At 44.3% G+C, this 17227-nt stretch overlaps 1 protein-coding gene across 1 annotated transcript in view; it reads left to right on the top strand.

The window, feature by feature from the left end:
• The window catches only part of LOC142588365 (uncharacterized), a 198391-nt gene that overhangs the window by 63620 nt on the left and 117544 nt on the right, over positions 1–17227 (top strand). The window contains exon 6 of the mRNA XM_075699999.1: positions 3831–4007. Coding sequence (XP_075556114.1) covers positions 3831–4007 — 177 coding nt within the window. The remainder of the gene's footprint in view (positions 1–3830; positions 4008–17227) is intronic.

The following is a 17227-nucleotide window of genomic DNA, read 5'->3' as shown; positions in this document are numbered from 1 at the left end:
GCCTACCTATTCTGAAGCCATTCTGAAGTTCTCCCAAAATGCCATTATTTTCTGCCAATGCTGGCAGCCTTAATTTGATTGCCTGCATTGCTAGCCTTTATATTACCGATATATTACTGGTGTAATGGCCAACGGTCTATACGAGTGAGTTCTACCTTTTACCCCCTTACCTTTATAAATTAAATTCATTCTACTTTGTCGCCAACTGTCTGGTATTCGTCTATATTTAAAAGTTTTTTCCAGTGTTTTCAGCAGAGGTTCCTTACTATTTGGCCCTAGTTCATTAACCCGCCTACCGGTAACCTCGTCTAGCCTTGTGCCCGTGCGCAACTGCGCGGAGGCGAGCGCCATCTGGTATTGCTGCAAGGAACCCAGTGACGCACGCGACGCGTGCTTTCCGCTGTGGTGGGTTGAGTTTTGGGCTGCGGAGACGAAATTTGGGGATTATAGTCATATACAACTTCGCTGTCAATCTCATTATTTCCACAAACGGCCCGATAATGAAAAATGCTCCCAGGTAACGTCGTGGAACGCTCGTCTTCAGCTGTTTTCGTTACAGCACTGAAGGCTCACCTGCCGACGGATTAAATAGCGGGAAGAGAATAGTATTTTTTTTGTCTAAATGTACTTTCATATTTTCTTGTACGTGTATGTTTCACGCTGTATGTCGCACGACGTGACATACATCTTGTATCGGGGCTGCTGCACACGAAACCAGTTCGTGTATGTTTTTATGCGTAAGGGCCGGTATACAAAATGTGTGTTGTCTATACAAGAAATGGGGTTGCATATTGTATCCCCACTCCTGCTCACAGTCTTTTCAGGCTAGCAGCATTGCTCAAACAAACAAGCACATGATACACATCAAATATTTCCACTGTCCTGGGAATCGAAATTGAGATCAAATTTGTCGAAAAATGGGTAGGGGTAATATTGTGGCGAATCTTATTAACGTCCATAATTAACATGCTATGCGCTGTGATAGATAGGTATGCAATGATTGGCGCAGCAGCGAGCGGTAACGCTTGCTCTGTTGAGCATGCTAATGAGTACACTGATTCTTCCTCTGGCGTGGTGTATACTATTATTTGCACGTGTATTAGCGTCTACATCGGCCAGATTGGCCGTTGTGTAAATATCAGGCTACGCGAACATGACAATTCCTTAGAGAGAGTCGTGTCGTCGCATCTTGCCAACCATTGTCGGGACTGCGGCTGCGTTCCTTGTTTTGGGGATACTTAAATCATCATGAAACACCACAATCAGCACACACGGGAAATTCCTGACGCACAGAACATAGTCAATAATAAGAACATGTGTATAAGTTTAAGTGTATAAACCGTCAGTATCCCTATGAAACGAAGAGATCGCGGTCATTGTTTGCTTATAGATGTGTGATGATTTCTTACACGTTATCCACATTCATAATCACTGTCTATATAATCTTTTTCCTCTAATAAAAACTTTCAGTTGTTAGACCAGCGCTTGTCCTGTATTCTTTCTCGTGTTTTGATTTTAAGTGCACGGTTGGAAAATTGATTGTTTCGAGAGCTTGCACAGTAATTTTTTTATCACGGGTGGTGATAAAGAGTCACACACACACACACACACACACACGCACACGCACACGCACACGCACACACACACACACACACACACACACACACACACACACACACACACACACGCACGCACGCACGCACGCACGCACACACACACATTTAATTTCGTACATGCGTCATCCATGATGTTCGCCTATTTTCACCAAATATGATCGCATTGGTTCTTGCTAATTTGTACGCTGTTTCCTAAGCGCACGTATAACGATGTCAAGCAATTGCATAAATAATAATTTACAACAAATACCGTAGTAATCTTTTGTAGACTTACCGAAACTTAACCGTATTTCGACCTTTACCAACATATTCACAGGTATCAGCCTTTTTCGAAGACTGAAAGTTTTTAAAGATGCATAGTGATGTTATTACAAACCTGAATATATATTTTGCTTACACTCACGTACACATTGCACATGCTTCATACCTTTATTTTTGTCATTTGTGGGGATGGCGCGACTCTCAGGCGTCCCTTGATATGTTGTTTTCCCGCATAGCTCCTGTCTCCTGTAATCCGGCTTCGCCGCGTGGTGTGGTGCCCGCGGCAGTCGGTGTGGTTGAAGCGCATTGCGAGAGATGGAGCGAGTGTGGCTCTGCTAACGCCACCTAACGGCGGGGTTACTTGGGCGCGGAAAGGAGAAGGCTCTTCCTCTTTGGCTCGGTTTCGGAAAGCACCGTGGACGTTGCGCGCGTGCGCCGATACACGCTTCTGCGAGACCGTCTCGCTAGGCTTCGCTCAAACGCGCCACCTTTCGCGTGACCGTACGCGCGAACAACCAAGCGTTGGTGTCCAGCACGGCGCGAACATATTCGCTCGTTATCCGGTCGCGCTGAGTCGGACTTTCGCGATTTGCCGCGAGCCCATCGGTATGTTTTGTGGATAGCAACTCGCCTAGCAGGCATTAGTCTATGAAAGGTGCAATAAATGCTTTTGTGATTGTTTGCACCACTGTGTTGTCGTTCCTTTGTTCCAAGAGCGTGGGTGAGAACCCGCCAAATTTGAGCTCTGTACTATGAATTCAAGCGTTTTTCAGTAAGGTGAAGTGCGAGTTGTTAATGCCAAATTATTTTACTATCCGCCGTGGTTACGTATAGTGGCTAAGCAGTTGCGCTACTAAGGCTGAGGGCGCGAGATTGAATCCCGGTCGCGGCGGCCGCATTTGAATGCAATTGAAATCCAAAAACGCCCATGAGTTAGGTGCACGTTAAAGAACTCCAGGTGGTCAAAATTAATCCGTAGCCCCTTACTACAGCAGGCCTTATAATCAAATCGTGGTTCTGACACGTAAAATTCTATACTGCAATTTTTGAAAGCATTATACTACCATTCAATCTATAACGTTGTACGTTTCCCGTGGCTTTAGCTTTATTGATGTAACTGTATTGTTGTAACCCCCAGTTTGTATTTTTGTTACCTTAAAACGACTCTGTAATGGCCTTGTAGCCAACATTATTGTAAGCGAAAATTTATTATCATTCATATTCTGTCCCTAATACCTAGTACATGTAAACAAAGCAACCTGTTGATTTCACAGTGGACGACACGGATGCCTCGCACAAAATATGAATATAGGGAGAGAACGAGGACTCAAACGTTATTTGCGGAACTCATAAATAAGTCAGACAATAAGCTTTCACCAATCATTACATCTAACAAGCCCTTAATTTTTCCGAAAGGTAAAGCTACGCTGATGTACAATTCCCTTGTAACGCTGCTGATCATTTGGAATAAAGGCTATGCCAGGCTTTTTATCAGTTGCGCAGGTAATTGAAAACACTGCGAAAACACAAATACTAGGTTCTCGAAGGCTTCTCACTGCACTTACAGTTTCGCTGTAAAACTTATTTTTCTTATGAAAAGAACTGGTACCATGATCACAATTCCGAAAGACTTGGTCAAGGTCTTGTTCATTCAATTTTTTTTGTGAGTGCTCGTTCTGGCGTTTCTAGTTGTCAAAATGACGCATGCGTGACAGATTTCCATTCAAGTATAAAAGTAACTTAGTATAAAAATAACAGCTGTGCTTCTGGTTTCATTGCAATGTTGGCTGAGATTCAGTGTTATTTAAAGGCAACAACATAAGAGATGGACATCGCTGCCCTGGATTTTTAACAATGTTGTCTCTCATCAAAATAGAACCATATTTTCGGAAAAGCGTTGAAATAGTTGGCTGATGTTATTTAGTAAATACACATTATTTTGCATTTTTTCAGCGATGCATCGAAACTGCTGGGACGTGCCACCCCGAATAGTACCTAGATGCAATGGTAACGCCTATGCATTCCGGTTCCGTTATGACTGGTACACGGGCAAGTGTGAGGAATTTGACGACTGCGAAGCATCGACAACGGGATTTGATACACGTGAAGAGTGCCTAAACGAATGCAACCGTAAGGGCCTTTTTGTAATATTTTTGTGGCTTATGATATTTAGCTCCTCCGATATCTAATGGTTGTACAAGAACTCGAGTAACGGTCAGAATAAGGTATGCGCTTAGACCAGGCGGCAGTGAATGCATAAACTTTAAAGCGAATGACTTTCTTTAGAAGTTTGGCTTGTTGTTGTGGTCACTCTCTGCATTTTCTTGATGCCAATGAGCCAGTGCAAAGAATATGGTACTCCCGCGCAACCCAGTTGGGGGCGCATTCATAGCCCAACCTCAGTTAGCGCTGTGACACATGTGCTGTCGCGCGAGAGCTTGGTTGCGTCGAAACTCTCTAAAACAAAATACGGGAAAGTTGGACAAAACGTAGCCATTAGACTACCGGACAAGCAGTCCATTGAATAAGGACTAACTGTGTGCTGTTGTGTGTCATGTGCGAACACGTGATTGAGAAGGACCAATGGTTAATACTGCGCTTGGTGGATCGTCTACTGTCGCAGCAGACTGCTTGGCCACGGCTTGCCAGCTCGAAAAATAGTAGTTCGCCAAAAGGAGGGCCAAACGCTGGCAGGTCTCTTCGAATCGCGTCCACCACTGTGAACCAGATCGCTTTCAGTATAGGGGCCGCGCGTCCGCGCTCAGCCGCCGCAGGAGTAGAATGGCCCCATGGTGCCTTGCTCGCGAAGCACGACAGTGTGCGTCCTCCCTACTTTCCTCTCTTGCGCGCGCGAGATCGAATTACCTTCCTCGGCTCGTGCTCGCGCGAGCTGACTCGCATCCGTATCATACGGCGCGCGGCCATGATGTTATCGCGCTTCGACTTTATACGGAACGTCATGGAGACGGTATGGAGATGCGCCTGGAGTCTCCATATAATTGCTATCGCAATAAAACTGGCCCAGTATTATTTCATGTTAGACAAATTTTTTTCTTAGTTCCTGACACAACACGGGAAATTACACATGATACCGAGGGAACCTAACCATGACTTAGCCATTTGCCTGAGCCGGCCAAAGATTTTGAGGGAGTACTGTTCTAAAGAAATTGTTTGTGTGTATTAAATGGATGTCCGCATATTTACGCGACTAACTTATAAAAATAATTATATCGACGTTTATATGTGGAACATGTATTTTAACAGATGCGCAGTCTCTCAGACCTATAAGGTGCCTTGTAACTATGAAATTATACAACGTATTTCCCGAAAAATCACATTTTGCATTGTACACTTGGATACCTTAAGGAGTTCACCGATTGCATTTTCCAGACCAGGAGCGAACTGTTTTCTGTGAAGTCCTGTGCGAAGAGCGACAAGAAAGGCGATTCTCTCCTGGAAAGCAAATGATCGGCAAGAAGCTATCGCACGACAACTAAACAGATGAGTGAGCGAAGTCCTACCGGAGCGCCTACTCCTTCTGAGACTATTGCTTATATGCCGCTCGATGTCCTGAATAATATAAATTCTAGACAGAGGCTGATTCACAACACACCTCTTGGTAATTTTTCTTCAAAATGAATTGGCGAAGTACCGTTTCAATGCCAGCTAAAACGTAGCTACGGTCCTTTCCAAGTGTACGGTACCTTTCCAAGTGCATCAAGAACGGTGTTCCACCCCGTAATGTGATTGCGATATTCGGAATCCTTCCGCCTTCGGAGGGATATTGGAAAAGGATTTTGAAGATTGTAATTTCGGAGACATGGATACAAGTCAGGCACTGGCAAGTTTGACTCAGGTTGACGTGCCTCAGGTCAAGATTGCCGCTTGGGACCAGCTCTGCTGCGTCAACACATCCACTGAGCTGGATTATTGGTTGAAGCCTTCTGGGGTGACGCAAGTCGTCATGTCCCGAAGCGGAGTAAGGTGAGCCCGGATGCCGGACGGGTGGTTTATCTCGACGACGCTTCGGTTCAAGCTGGAGTGCACAATCTGCTGGTCAAGGGACCCAAGTGCGCCTTGGCACCGAGCTTGCGTGATCACCAGCTTCTTGCCTCTGGAGATATCACGAAAAGTGCCTTCTGAGGAGAAGGAAAGGCGCCTATCAGAATGGATTGAACAACTCCAGAATTCAGGACCTTGCCGTGGTCTCTCGGAAAAGCTCATGCGGCCTGTTGTACGTTTCCTCGTCGACAATGACCTTGGAATTCTGCAGTCCGATAAGAAAGGTCGGATTGTTGTCCTCCCGAATACTTCGTTCAGTAAGAAAGCCAAAGGAGCTTTGAACAAAATCTTCAAAGCAGTGTGCGCAAAACCAGAAAAAGTGAAAAAAAGTGCTTTGGAGCTTCTAAAGAGGCTTAGCCTGGAGTTGTTAGAAAAGACCGTTAAGAAGAGCAATGGTGATGTGCTTTCCGCATTTTTCACTGTGAAAACGCAGAAGCCTGACTACCCTATGAGAACCATAGTGACTGAAGAAGGCTCATGGCAGAAGCCTGTTGGAAGGTTCTTGCAACGTTCCTTGAATGCACTTGCTACTGAGGACTCTTTCGGCATTGACTGTTCAAACGTAGTGATCGACGCCTTGAGATCGGGAGTGCTAACAGTGAACGAGTCCTTTTCCATGGACCTTGAAGAACTGTATTTTTCTATTCCACATGAAGAGATTTTTGTTGCAGGGCGGGAAGCTATTAAATGCCAAGAGGAGACTTCTTTTCAAGGTAGTTGTGGCCTCTCGATTAAGAGCTTTATGAAACTGTTATCGCTTTACTTGTCGGCAACATTTGTTAAATTCGATGGCAAGATGTTTTTATAGTAGAATGGTGTATGTATAGGGTCAAGCGTTGCACCGGTACTGTGCAGCATTTTCTTAGTGAAATTTTACAAGTCTTTTTCAGACGCTATTACCGGTTACCGTGTTGACTGTGTGTTTAGGTGTGTTAATGATTTCCTTGTTCTCTTAAATATCGGACGAAGCGATTGCCTCACTGACATCATTTACAGTATCTTATCAGCGTTTCAGCATTACTCTTGAGACCTTAGTTTCACCCACGAAGCACCACAAGAAAATTCCATCAGGTTTTTAGATTTGACTGTAACCTTTCATACTCAAGGTCACATTTGCTGCGCTTATAATCCAAGAACTAAAAAGACGTTGCTACCGTACCAATCCGATCACTCGAAACTGGCCAAGCGTGGCATAACCTTTTTATGCTTGTCGGATCCGGTGAAAAAGAGTTGTACGCATATAATGCAAGACAGTGCCGCCCAGCAAGAGAAGAGACTGTTTTTTTTTAATTATGGGGTTTTACGTGCCAAACCACCTTCTGGTTTTGAGGCACGCCGTAGTGGAAGACTCCGGAAATTTCGACCACCTGCGGTGCTTTAACGTGCACCTAAATCTAAGTGCACGGGTATTTTCGCCCCCATCGAAATGCGGCCGCCGTGGCCGGGATTCAATCCTACGACCCCGTGCTCAGCAGTCCAGCACCATAGCCACTGAGCAACGGCGGGTAGAAGAGACTGTCAGCGGCAGGCTATCTAAAGACTTTGATCACTACAGTGGCTGAATCTGAGTAGAGGCGTTTGAAAATTTAAAATAGAGGAGATCGCGAAGTGCGAGACAAAATAAAAAATAACTTGGTGGTTATGCCAGGTGTACATGGGATTTCACATAGATTTAAAAAGGTTGCGGCAAGAAACGACGTCAGATTATTTGGTTGGTTCCGCGCCTTGTAAGCTTGCAAAACTTTGCATAAGGGTCTCGCAGCACAGTTCGCGAAAGAGTACGTGCAATACCGAGAATGTCGCGAAGCACCGCATGTGCGACACATGTGTAGTGTACGGTATACCTTTGAAATGTGGTAGAGATTACATAGGACAAATCGGTCGCTGTGTGAATGATCGGATGCGTGAGCATGCGAATCTAATACCCACAGGGAAAGGAGGTAATCTTCCGCGGCATTGTAAGGAGTGCGGTTGTAATCCCATCTTCTGTGGCGTTTAGATTTTGGGGAAGACTAGCACTCAGGAGGAAAGAGAGTTGACAAGGTAAATATACCTGGTAGCGAAGCTTCCATAGGAGCCCATACCTTCAAAACATGGCAGTTGTTCATCGGCGATTCATGGGGCTTAGCGCCATCTGTATGTGGAGGGAACACTTCTGGCGAAATAAAAGAATGATGTGACACCATATCCGTTAAAAACAGAAGTGACGTCATTTTGTCTTCGAAGGCGCGAAATTTGTTTTGTTGGCCTGCCTTTAGAGCTATATGTTCTAATGCCCCGCCATTCGACTTGATGGACGTTTTGAGCTTTCAGCGGGGAAAGCGATGCAGGAAAAGGCCAGCCGCACGGTTGTAGAAATCGCACCCCTGCACAGAACATACTTTGTTTGGAGGCTGACGAAAGGTTTAGGTGTAGAGCGCTGGTCGTATCGTCGGACGCCAAGCCCGTCGGCCAGCGCAGTCGTACGAAAACAACTAAATAATTTTCTGGCGGTCGTAACTCACTATTTTTGACTGAACAGGTTAAGAAGCGATTAAGCTACCCACGTCACCAAATTCCGACAAACGTCGACAAGCAAAAAAGCACAACCTGTGAGGGGGGCGCATTTCAACAGGTGAACTTTACGAGCGTGCCTTTCTTGCACATTTCAAGAGCTGCATTGCATTGCGAGCGATAGTGGCATCAACGCCCCCTGTAACAATGGGCGTTGAAAAGTAATGTATTTATTATAATAATACAATTAAATAAACTTCTATTTTCTTAACTCGTCACGAATATGTAAAATTGACCATAAATCTTATTTTCATTGGATGAATCTAACTGTGTCTCTGGCTTGAATGAAAAAAAAAAGTTTTGACTTTCTCGAGGTTTGTTCGCTCCAAACATAGTCGCATTTCAATCGCTGCTCCCGTAACCACCTTTGCTGATGTCGGTGACAATTTGTGCTGAACAGCTTTTCGCCCGAAGCTTGGCGACCTATTTGGATCAACCTCCGAGTTGATTGGAGCCTATCGCATCTTTAAACCTGGCTCCGAGAAGTGCGTAAGCGCGCCATCTGTGTTCCTTACCAAGAAAGAGTTTTTATTTCTTGATCAGTGAATACATGTATAGATAAGGTGTTGAGCGTGTTTTTGTTATGTTGCGCCTTGCGCATGTTCAGTAGGACTTGGGGGACGTCTTTCTCATGAATGAAGTTCAGTTGTTAGTCCAGCCACCTTCCCGTCACATTGTTTATGTCTGCTTCTCGATTTTTTTCAACTTTCAAGTTTGCTGGCATTCTCGTAGTATACGGTCGAAGAATGAACGCAGCCTGCCATAGAAAAACTGAAAGCCGTGCACATGCTAGAACACACAGCGGTTCGCTCGTTCATCGTGCACGATGAGCACACTAGGGCAGGTCTCATTTCAGATGTTGCCATTTAAATCAGCCGCGAGAAGTTTGAAACATTTATGTCTTGAACAGGTCAACAATTAGACAGTTTTAGAAAAGCGTTTGCAACCAAACGTGAACGCATTATGTACGTAAAAGAATAGCGTCGTGCTCACTGCGCTATTTCGTCCTTAACTGTCCCTCTCAAATGCAACAAATTTCATTCAAACTCATCCAGGGCCGGACTGATTCATAAAAGCACATTTTACATTTATATGAATAGGTGGCGTCGGAATTCCTTTTCAGAGAAAGCTTTAGCTCAAGCCGAATCCAATGCCGCATGTATTCAGCGGCCTTTAAATATGTTCAAATACATGTAAAACGAAGAAATGATTTTGAAATAACCCCTGGGCCAACAATAAGTTACATTTGTTGCATTTCAGAAGACAAACAAAATCTTAGTGGCTGACGGGCAGAATTTTTAGTTAAATAGGGTCAGTATTTTGTTTTCAATAATTGCCGAAAATTGGTAAATTTGAAAAAAGTAGAAGTTCAAAGTTCACAAATTTCTAACTCTGCAGAAAGAATAGATATTGTGGTCGTTTGAACTGCATCCAATAGGAGAGAACAAATTTGTTAATATTACTTTACAGTTTTGGTGAATCTTTACATTGTGCAAGGATTTTCAAAAATGCCTTTTCACCAATTAGCAATATATATCACAGCAGGGTAAATATACATGCTTTGTTTAGTATTCAACGTACTATTAGACGTTGTTTGTGAGGTTTTTATATCGCTATTCATAACATAGATGGTGTTGTAAACTTGACGTCATCGTTTTTCTGAATTTCTGAATTTTACACAATTTTCCGTAATAAAGGGACAGTCTAAATAAGCAAGACGCCTTCCTACAGTCGCTAGATCTCAATTTTTACTTTCATATGTAACAAACCTGATCAAATTCAGTAGTGGTTGCGGAGAAAAACGATTTCTTCTTTCCCATACATTTGCATAGGAGTCCGAAGTGTTTATAAGGGTACATATGTTTGCGGTGTTAAATATGTAATATTTGCGATGTTAAAATAAAAGAAAAATTACTACGATATATTCTTATATCTAGTACACGTATTCACACCCGCCGTGGTTGCTCAGGGGCTATGGTGTTAGGTTGCTGAGCACGAGGTCGCTGGATCGAATCCCGGCCACGGCGGCCGCATTTCCATGGGGGCGAAATGAGAGAACACCCTTGTACTTAGATTTAGGTGTAGGTCTCCTTTTCCCTTTCCTGTAAACCTGCTGTAATAACCCCAGGTGGTCGAAATTTCCGGAGTCCTCCACTACGGCGTGCCTCATAATCAGACAGCTGTTTCGGCACGTAAAACCCCATAATTTAATTTTAACACGCATTCACGTCTACAGTATTTCCTTAGAGGGTATGAACCCTTCATTGCTTTGCGTTATTAAGGCCATTGGCTACATTAAAATTAAGTTTCCCGCCTAGTGAAAACTACCTATTTCTGCTATGTGCCACAAATATTGGGCAAAAGGTATCATTAATAATAAGTCGCAGTTTCGCCCGACATACAAACCAGTGAATGCGAAAACAAACGATTAGACAGCTATAGGCAGTGAGGTTAGTATATTTATCAGCGGTAAACCTGCTGTAATCACTCGCTTACTAATTAAATTAACAAGGGCGCTGTCACGCGCACGCGGGGAAACACGAACACATCTCATTCGATCACCGTGAACGCTTGCTGTCAGAACTCTGGCGTGATGTAGTGTGACAGCAGCGCCAAAAGAATTCCCTTTCGTGCGTCCTTTCCGCTTCAACGCCAACTAGGCGCGCGTGAACACAGCCCACACGAAGCCATCAGCTAACTCGGACCGCGTAGCCTTCAAACTCGTCGCAGATGTCCTCCAAGGCGCGGGCGGCCGCGTTCAGCTGGATTAGAAGAGATGTGCTTTAACCTGCCACCACCCTCTCTCCTGGCGCGCCCGCATATTCCTACTCCCCCCTCTCCACTTTTGCACGCGTGAGAAGACGCCGCACTTTCCTCCCTTCCTCCTTTGTGCACGCGAGAAGACGCCACAGCATCAAGCCGCAATTTTCCTCGGCTCACCTGCAAGCCACACCTCACATCAAGATACGACGTGTGGCCGCGATGTTATCGCACTTGGATCTTATACGAAAGCTCACGGCGATGCCGACGCGCGGTAATTCGCCCGGAATGTCTATATAACTGCAATAATAATAATAATAATAATAATAATAATAATAATAATAATAATAATAATAATAATAATAATAATAATAATAATAATAATAATAATAATAATAATAATAATAATAATAAAGCATATCGATTGCGGTAGCAAATTAGTAGACAGCTATACGAAGTAAGGATAGTAGTCTTATCAGCCGTATATATAAACTTCTAAATGAACAAGCGTGGCGTCAGGCGCGCACAAGGAAACGTGAACTAATCTCACTAACTGACCGCGCACGCTCGCTGCGGAAACACTGGAGTGACAAAGCGCGGCAGCAGCAGCGAGCGCACATACCTTCGTGCTGCCTTTCGCTTCAAAACGAACAAAGTCGCGAGAACACAGCGCACACCGTCTCCATCGCCGATCGCTTTCAAGATAGGTTCTTGCCTCCATCACCTCCCCCAAAACCTTGTTTGCATTATTTAGCTATGCGTGCATCGATTGAGATTCTCTGTTTAATAAATGCGGGAGAGTTTAGCACATTTGACAACCATAATTAGTATGGCTCTTAGGTACAAACTAGGTACTAGGTATTTCAAACTAGGTATTTCAAACTAGTTCGTCCTGAATGCTTAGGCTCTTTGCGTTTTAATGCCAACAGCTGTAACACAAAACAAGTATTTTTCATAACACTTGCTTTATATCGTCGGAGGAGTAAAGTTTCGTGAAACTGGGGAAAGGGGGTTGTGCCAAGTGCCTTAAAGATCGGCTCAGTGTGTTCTAGTCTTGGCGCATTCACAATATTTTGAATTACTGTCTTTTGAAGCAGATGCAAGGGGTTGGTATTGGTAAAAGATATGGCACCCCAAACCAGAAAGCAGTAATTACCAACAGAAGAGAACAGTGCATTATACAACATTTGCTTAATACGCTTCGGCATGAAGTATTTCAGCCGGAACAAAATACCAACAACCTTTGAAAGTTTGTTCACCACCATTTCAACGTGATCATTCCATGATAAATTGTCATCGAAGATGACACCTACACTTTTGACTGCTGGAACTGTTTGGATTAGTCACGGACCCATCCGTAAAGAAAGTGGTGGCGCGCGAGGCAGCTTATTTCGAAGCCTGAAAAGCATCGCTTTAGTTTTTTTTTATGTTCTTTTTTAAACATTGGAACGTCGAAATCACAGCGCATATGAAGCTACCGGCATTGCGCGCATGCTGCAAACATCGCAGATCGATTTGAAGGCACACGAGGGTCGGCAACGCATCCCTACGGCGTCTGCCAAAGGCGTATACTGCGGCATCCGCGATTCGCGTGCCCGACGCCGTGGTAGATGCCGCGGTTGTCTCCACTGTGTATGGAGCGGCGGACGAGGAGGACATCGAGGCACCCCTGCAGCTCCGTAGAAGAACGCCCTTCCTCCCTCGCTTGACCTGCCTGCCAAGCGCGCGACAGGAGAGGGCACGCATCCAGACCGCGTTCCTCGCTCGCGCTTGCGACATTGAACAGCGTTCTCCGTATCACCCTCACGCTTTCACTCATACAAAACCTCACAGCGACGGCGACCCCGACGGCAGAAATGCGTCTGGAGCGTCCATATAATTTCTATCGCAATAATAATAAACCCACAGGTGTTCGCACTCGGAAGCCTCACGTGGATTTTGTGGTGGCACCGACTGGTGGCACAGCGTCTGCAAAGAAAAGCGTGAGAGATGAGTCCGATTGCAGCACACGCCTAATTCACGACGCCTTTCGGTGTTGCGTTACGGTGCCTTGCTATAAGTCTGATTTGCTAATTGCATAAATGTGGAGATTAATCGTCAGTTCTGCGCATTATTCGGCGACATTTGTCGTGCCGATGGGTTCTGCGGATTATTTCTTTTTCAATATTGAATAGTATCCAGAAGGTTCTGGATAATTGTGCTATTTGGCAATCTCCAATTTTATCGTACGTTCTAAAGCTAGGTAGGTGCTACTATATTAATCTTGACATATGTCTTCTCTTCATGTATTGTCAGGAATGTTCCACCATTATTATTCTACAGCGATTGAAACTCCAGCAAACTCGGCACTTTAAAATGTGCCAACGAAAAAGCCTTATAAGCTATGATCTTCCTACGTATTGTACCGATTTGTTTGCCAGCAATCAATCCTCGCGCTCTGAATTGCGCAACGGAATCGTCCAGTGCCGACTTCTGCAAAAGAAGTCATGCAGGTTATAATACCTTCCGCGATTACAACTAGATTGTCTCAGTATCACAGCTCTGTCACTGATATATGCCTTGGTTCATTTCTGATAACATTTTGCAGCTGACTCCGTTTGTCTCAAATTAGGATGGAAGTATGGCGGATGGTACCGCACTTGGTACACTTACGACTCTGAAGAGGACGACTGCATCGCGACAAAGACCACCATCTCCTTCAGTGAACGTTGGCCGGCGAATAACGCGTTTCTAGGTCGAAGAGAATGCAGACTAGCATGCATGCCCACCTTCGAACAGTACTACGAGTAGGTGTCATCAATAAACATATAAAGCTGTAATTTTTTCTGCAAGAACTAGCTGGATCTTTCGCTAAAAGCCGGGATGTATGATAAAGTTCCTATGCGGCAAGAGCGATCATTCTGTGCAATTTCTAATTGTCTGGGAACACATAGGCTATAGAAGGCCTGTAGTGGAGTCGTCCATATTTTATAAGGTTACTTGTCCTTCTAGGACCTCTCGTGCTGCCTACATACATTCAGATTTCTATGAAGCCGAAAAGGCTACTTCAGACGCTGAGCACACATCTTTAGGAGCGCAAGATGACCAGGCAAAATTGCATAGAAACCCTTGCTAGGACTGTTGCCGAGTAGAATGGCGCATTACGCTTTGTCCGTGTGCCTTCTCCATCTTTGGCTTGAAATGCGACGCAGTTTTCAAGCTTGAGAAAAAAAAAACGCGTTGCACCCGCCGCCTAACTTTATTTTGGTTCATCGCATACACCCCGAGGAAGGGAAGCAAAGGTGGTACACCGCGTTACTAGTGGTTCCACTTTCTCTACAACAAAGAAGAAAAAGGAAAAAAAATTCATGACATTTGCACTGGCTGTAGCGTGGTCTTCAGCTGCGTTAACACAAATGGTAGCACGCGCTGCAACGAAACCTACGATAAAAAAATGAAAAAATCTATATTTATCGGTGATCAACAACAGCAAAGGAAAACAAGCATATTGTGCAAGAAAATCAGTGAGGTAGACTAAAGAAGATTATGCATCCTCAAAATAAAAGAAGGTTACAACTACTTACGGGTGCACTAACACGGCCTAGAAAGGTCAAGCTTGGTCACTGCAGCAAAAAAGCTATACACAAAGCATAAATGACCACTGTTGAAGATTGAAGGAGTGCCTGAAGTAGTAGTATGAGTATGCCAGAAAAAGCAAGAGGTCACAGTAGCATGACAAAATAATCGAACACCGGGAATTTACAACTTATATGCATATGGCGCTGCGCTGTTAGGCACGAAGTCACTATTTCGATGCTGGCCGTTGCCGCCGCATTACTGCAGGGCCGGAATGAAAAACGCTAGAGTCCCATGGGTGCAAGTTAACCAGACAAAATGTGTAGGTTCTCTTTAAAATGCTGATTTTTAAGATGTGTGTGGACGTCAGTTCACATGGGTCATTATATGTGAAGTATAAAAGGAGGCACGTGTGAGTTCAACATAGTTTACGGAAACACTCGTACAATCCCATCATAGCAAACATATCATTCTTATTGCCGAGTAAAATAAGGCTCTGTTCCACTAGCGGTTAATAAGTTAAAAAAACCATTCTTCCCTACGCAACATTAAGCGGAACGCCGCATAAGGCCGAGGAGACAGTATAAAATTTCTAGGCTTATCCTTTGCCCCAACTAACGTTCACCGGCAGCGTTCAGGTGTGTGCTGCAAAACCAGTGCTATGATTCAATTTCCTGTCATTCTTATATGAAGTTTATCAGTGCGTAACCATAGATGTGACACCTCAAGACGTCACGGCGTATTTACAAGGCGAAGCGCCTATGTCCTCACTGTTCTCAGTCAATATAATTTATCTAGAGTTGTAGTGTTATCTGTGTGGCTAGGGTTACAAGAAAGGGACCCACCACTCTAGCTCAGAGATGACCTTTCTATTATCAGTTTCCCGGGACATTTCCGCAGATGGACCTTTAGGGTATCTTCTTGTGAACCCCGCACCCATATTCCATCCAGCCCATTGCGCCACATCCGAGTAAATTGATAAAGAAGGCCTTCTTTGTTAGCTTGCATAGGTGAAATACGTTTTTCGTGGAATTGATTTATTATATCCTTGTTCCTTTCTTGCTACAACAGTTTGAGTCAATTAACAAAAATGCAACAAGGTTTTAGGGTCTTTTTGAGATCTTGAAGTGACAACGATAGCCTCCGGCGACTCGAAGCTTTGAATTTGTCTCATTTACTTGACGTTATTCCGTGACTCAACAGTTTTGTTCATTTTACCGCGAAGCTGTCTATGGCTAGGATCTGGGATAAAATGTGTCCTAGATGTTGAGAAAAATTATGATGTGGGCCGATTGTGGTGATAGTGCAGGAAGGGTCTTAGCTCAGTGGCACATACCCCTTTGGGCTCAGGGACCTGTGACGCGCCCTTGAATGGCCCTTGTCACACGTGGGACCCAAAGAGGTCCCAGGCACAAGGGTAAGAACAGATATGTTTGAAAAAAAAATGTTTTGCACAACTTTTTGAAAAAGGACTGTTAAATATTCTCTGCGCCAACGTCGCAAATGCGCTAGTGCTGCTACTTGCGCATTGCTTCCACACTAGTCTGTGGCGACGCGGGTCGAAACGTCAGCGCATATGTCTCACAGACGGATGGACGGACCTTCAATGAGGTCCTGAGGAGAGCCGTAAAAAAAGTAAAAAGAAGGCAAAAAATAAGAATAAAAAAATAAAAAGACGACACAAATAACGAAGATACGTGTCCGGGCCTTTATTCAACCAATAACCACCATATGTAACTTAACATAGCTTAACATAGCGTAACATAACACAACTTCGCCGGTCTTGCACCTTCACATAGTGGAGGCCCGGGCCCTGAATTTCTTCTATTATGGCATTAATCACCGACGGCTTCTTTGGCTATGCGATGCAATTTCCATTTGGTGCCTTATTGCAATATGCGATATGCTCCCAATAGGCTAACTAACACTTCCTACGGCGCTGCCCCCTGACTGGACATCTCGCTGCTCACACGTCGATGCCACTACGTATATACGCCACATTTCATTACCATTTTTGTTGGTTTACTCCGAGGCTTGAGCGAGGCTTAGTGCTTAATTTTCACATCTTTCAGAGCTAAAGCGCAATTAAAATAGGTTACTCTCCACACACAGTCATTATATCCAGCATGCTCACTCAACGAAACACCTCAATTTCGGACTAATTAATGCTCACTGTCGTGGCCACTCTCTCCAGTTAGTGTTACGTTGGCGAAATTTTGGTTTGTACAATTATATAACAGTGAGCACCATATTTAGTGAGCAGATTCGCAACGAATTGACGTGAAGCTCCCAAGTTGTAGTACGTATGGAGTGCTCCACTTCAGAGGTTTTCTGTCGCGTTTGATTTCAGGTGTATAGTAAACTCTGATGGCTGCTGGTGTTTATGTTCTGTGTTGCATATAACGTACTGGCTGTTAAGA

The sequence above is a fragment of the Dermacentor variabilis genome, chromosome 7 (genome assembly GCF_050947875.1).
Source record: "Dermacentor variabilis isolate Ectoservices chromosome 7, ASM5094787v1, whole genome shotgun sequence".
Classification (NCBI taxonomy): Eukaryota; Metazoa; Arthropoda; class Arachnida; order Ixodida; family Ixodidae; genus Dermacentor; species Dermacentor variabilis.
This window is presented reverse-complemented; position numbering and strand designations above follow the sequence as displayed.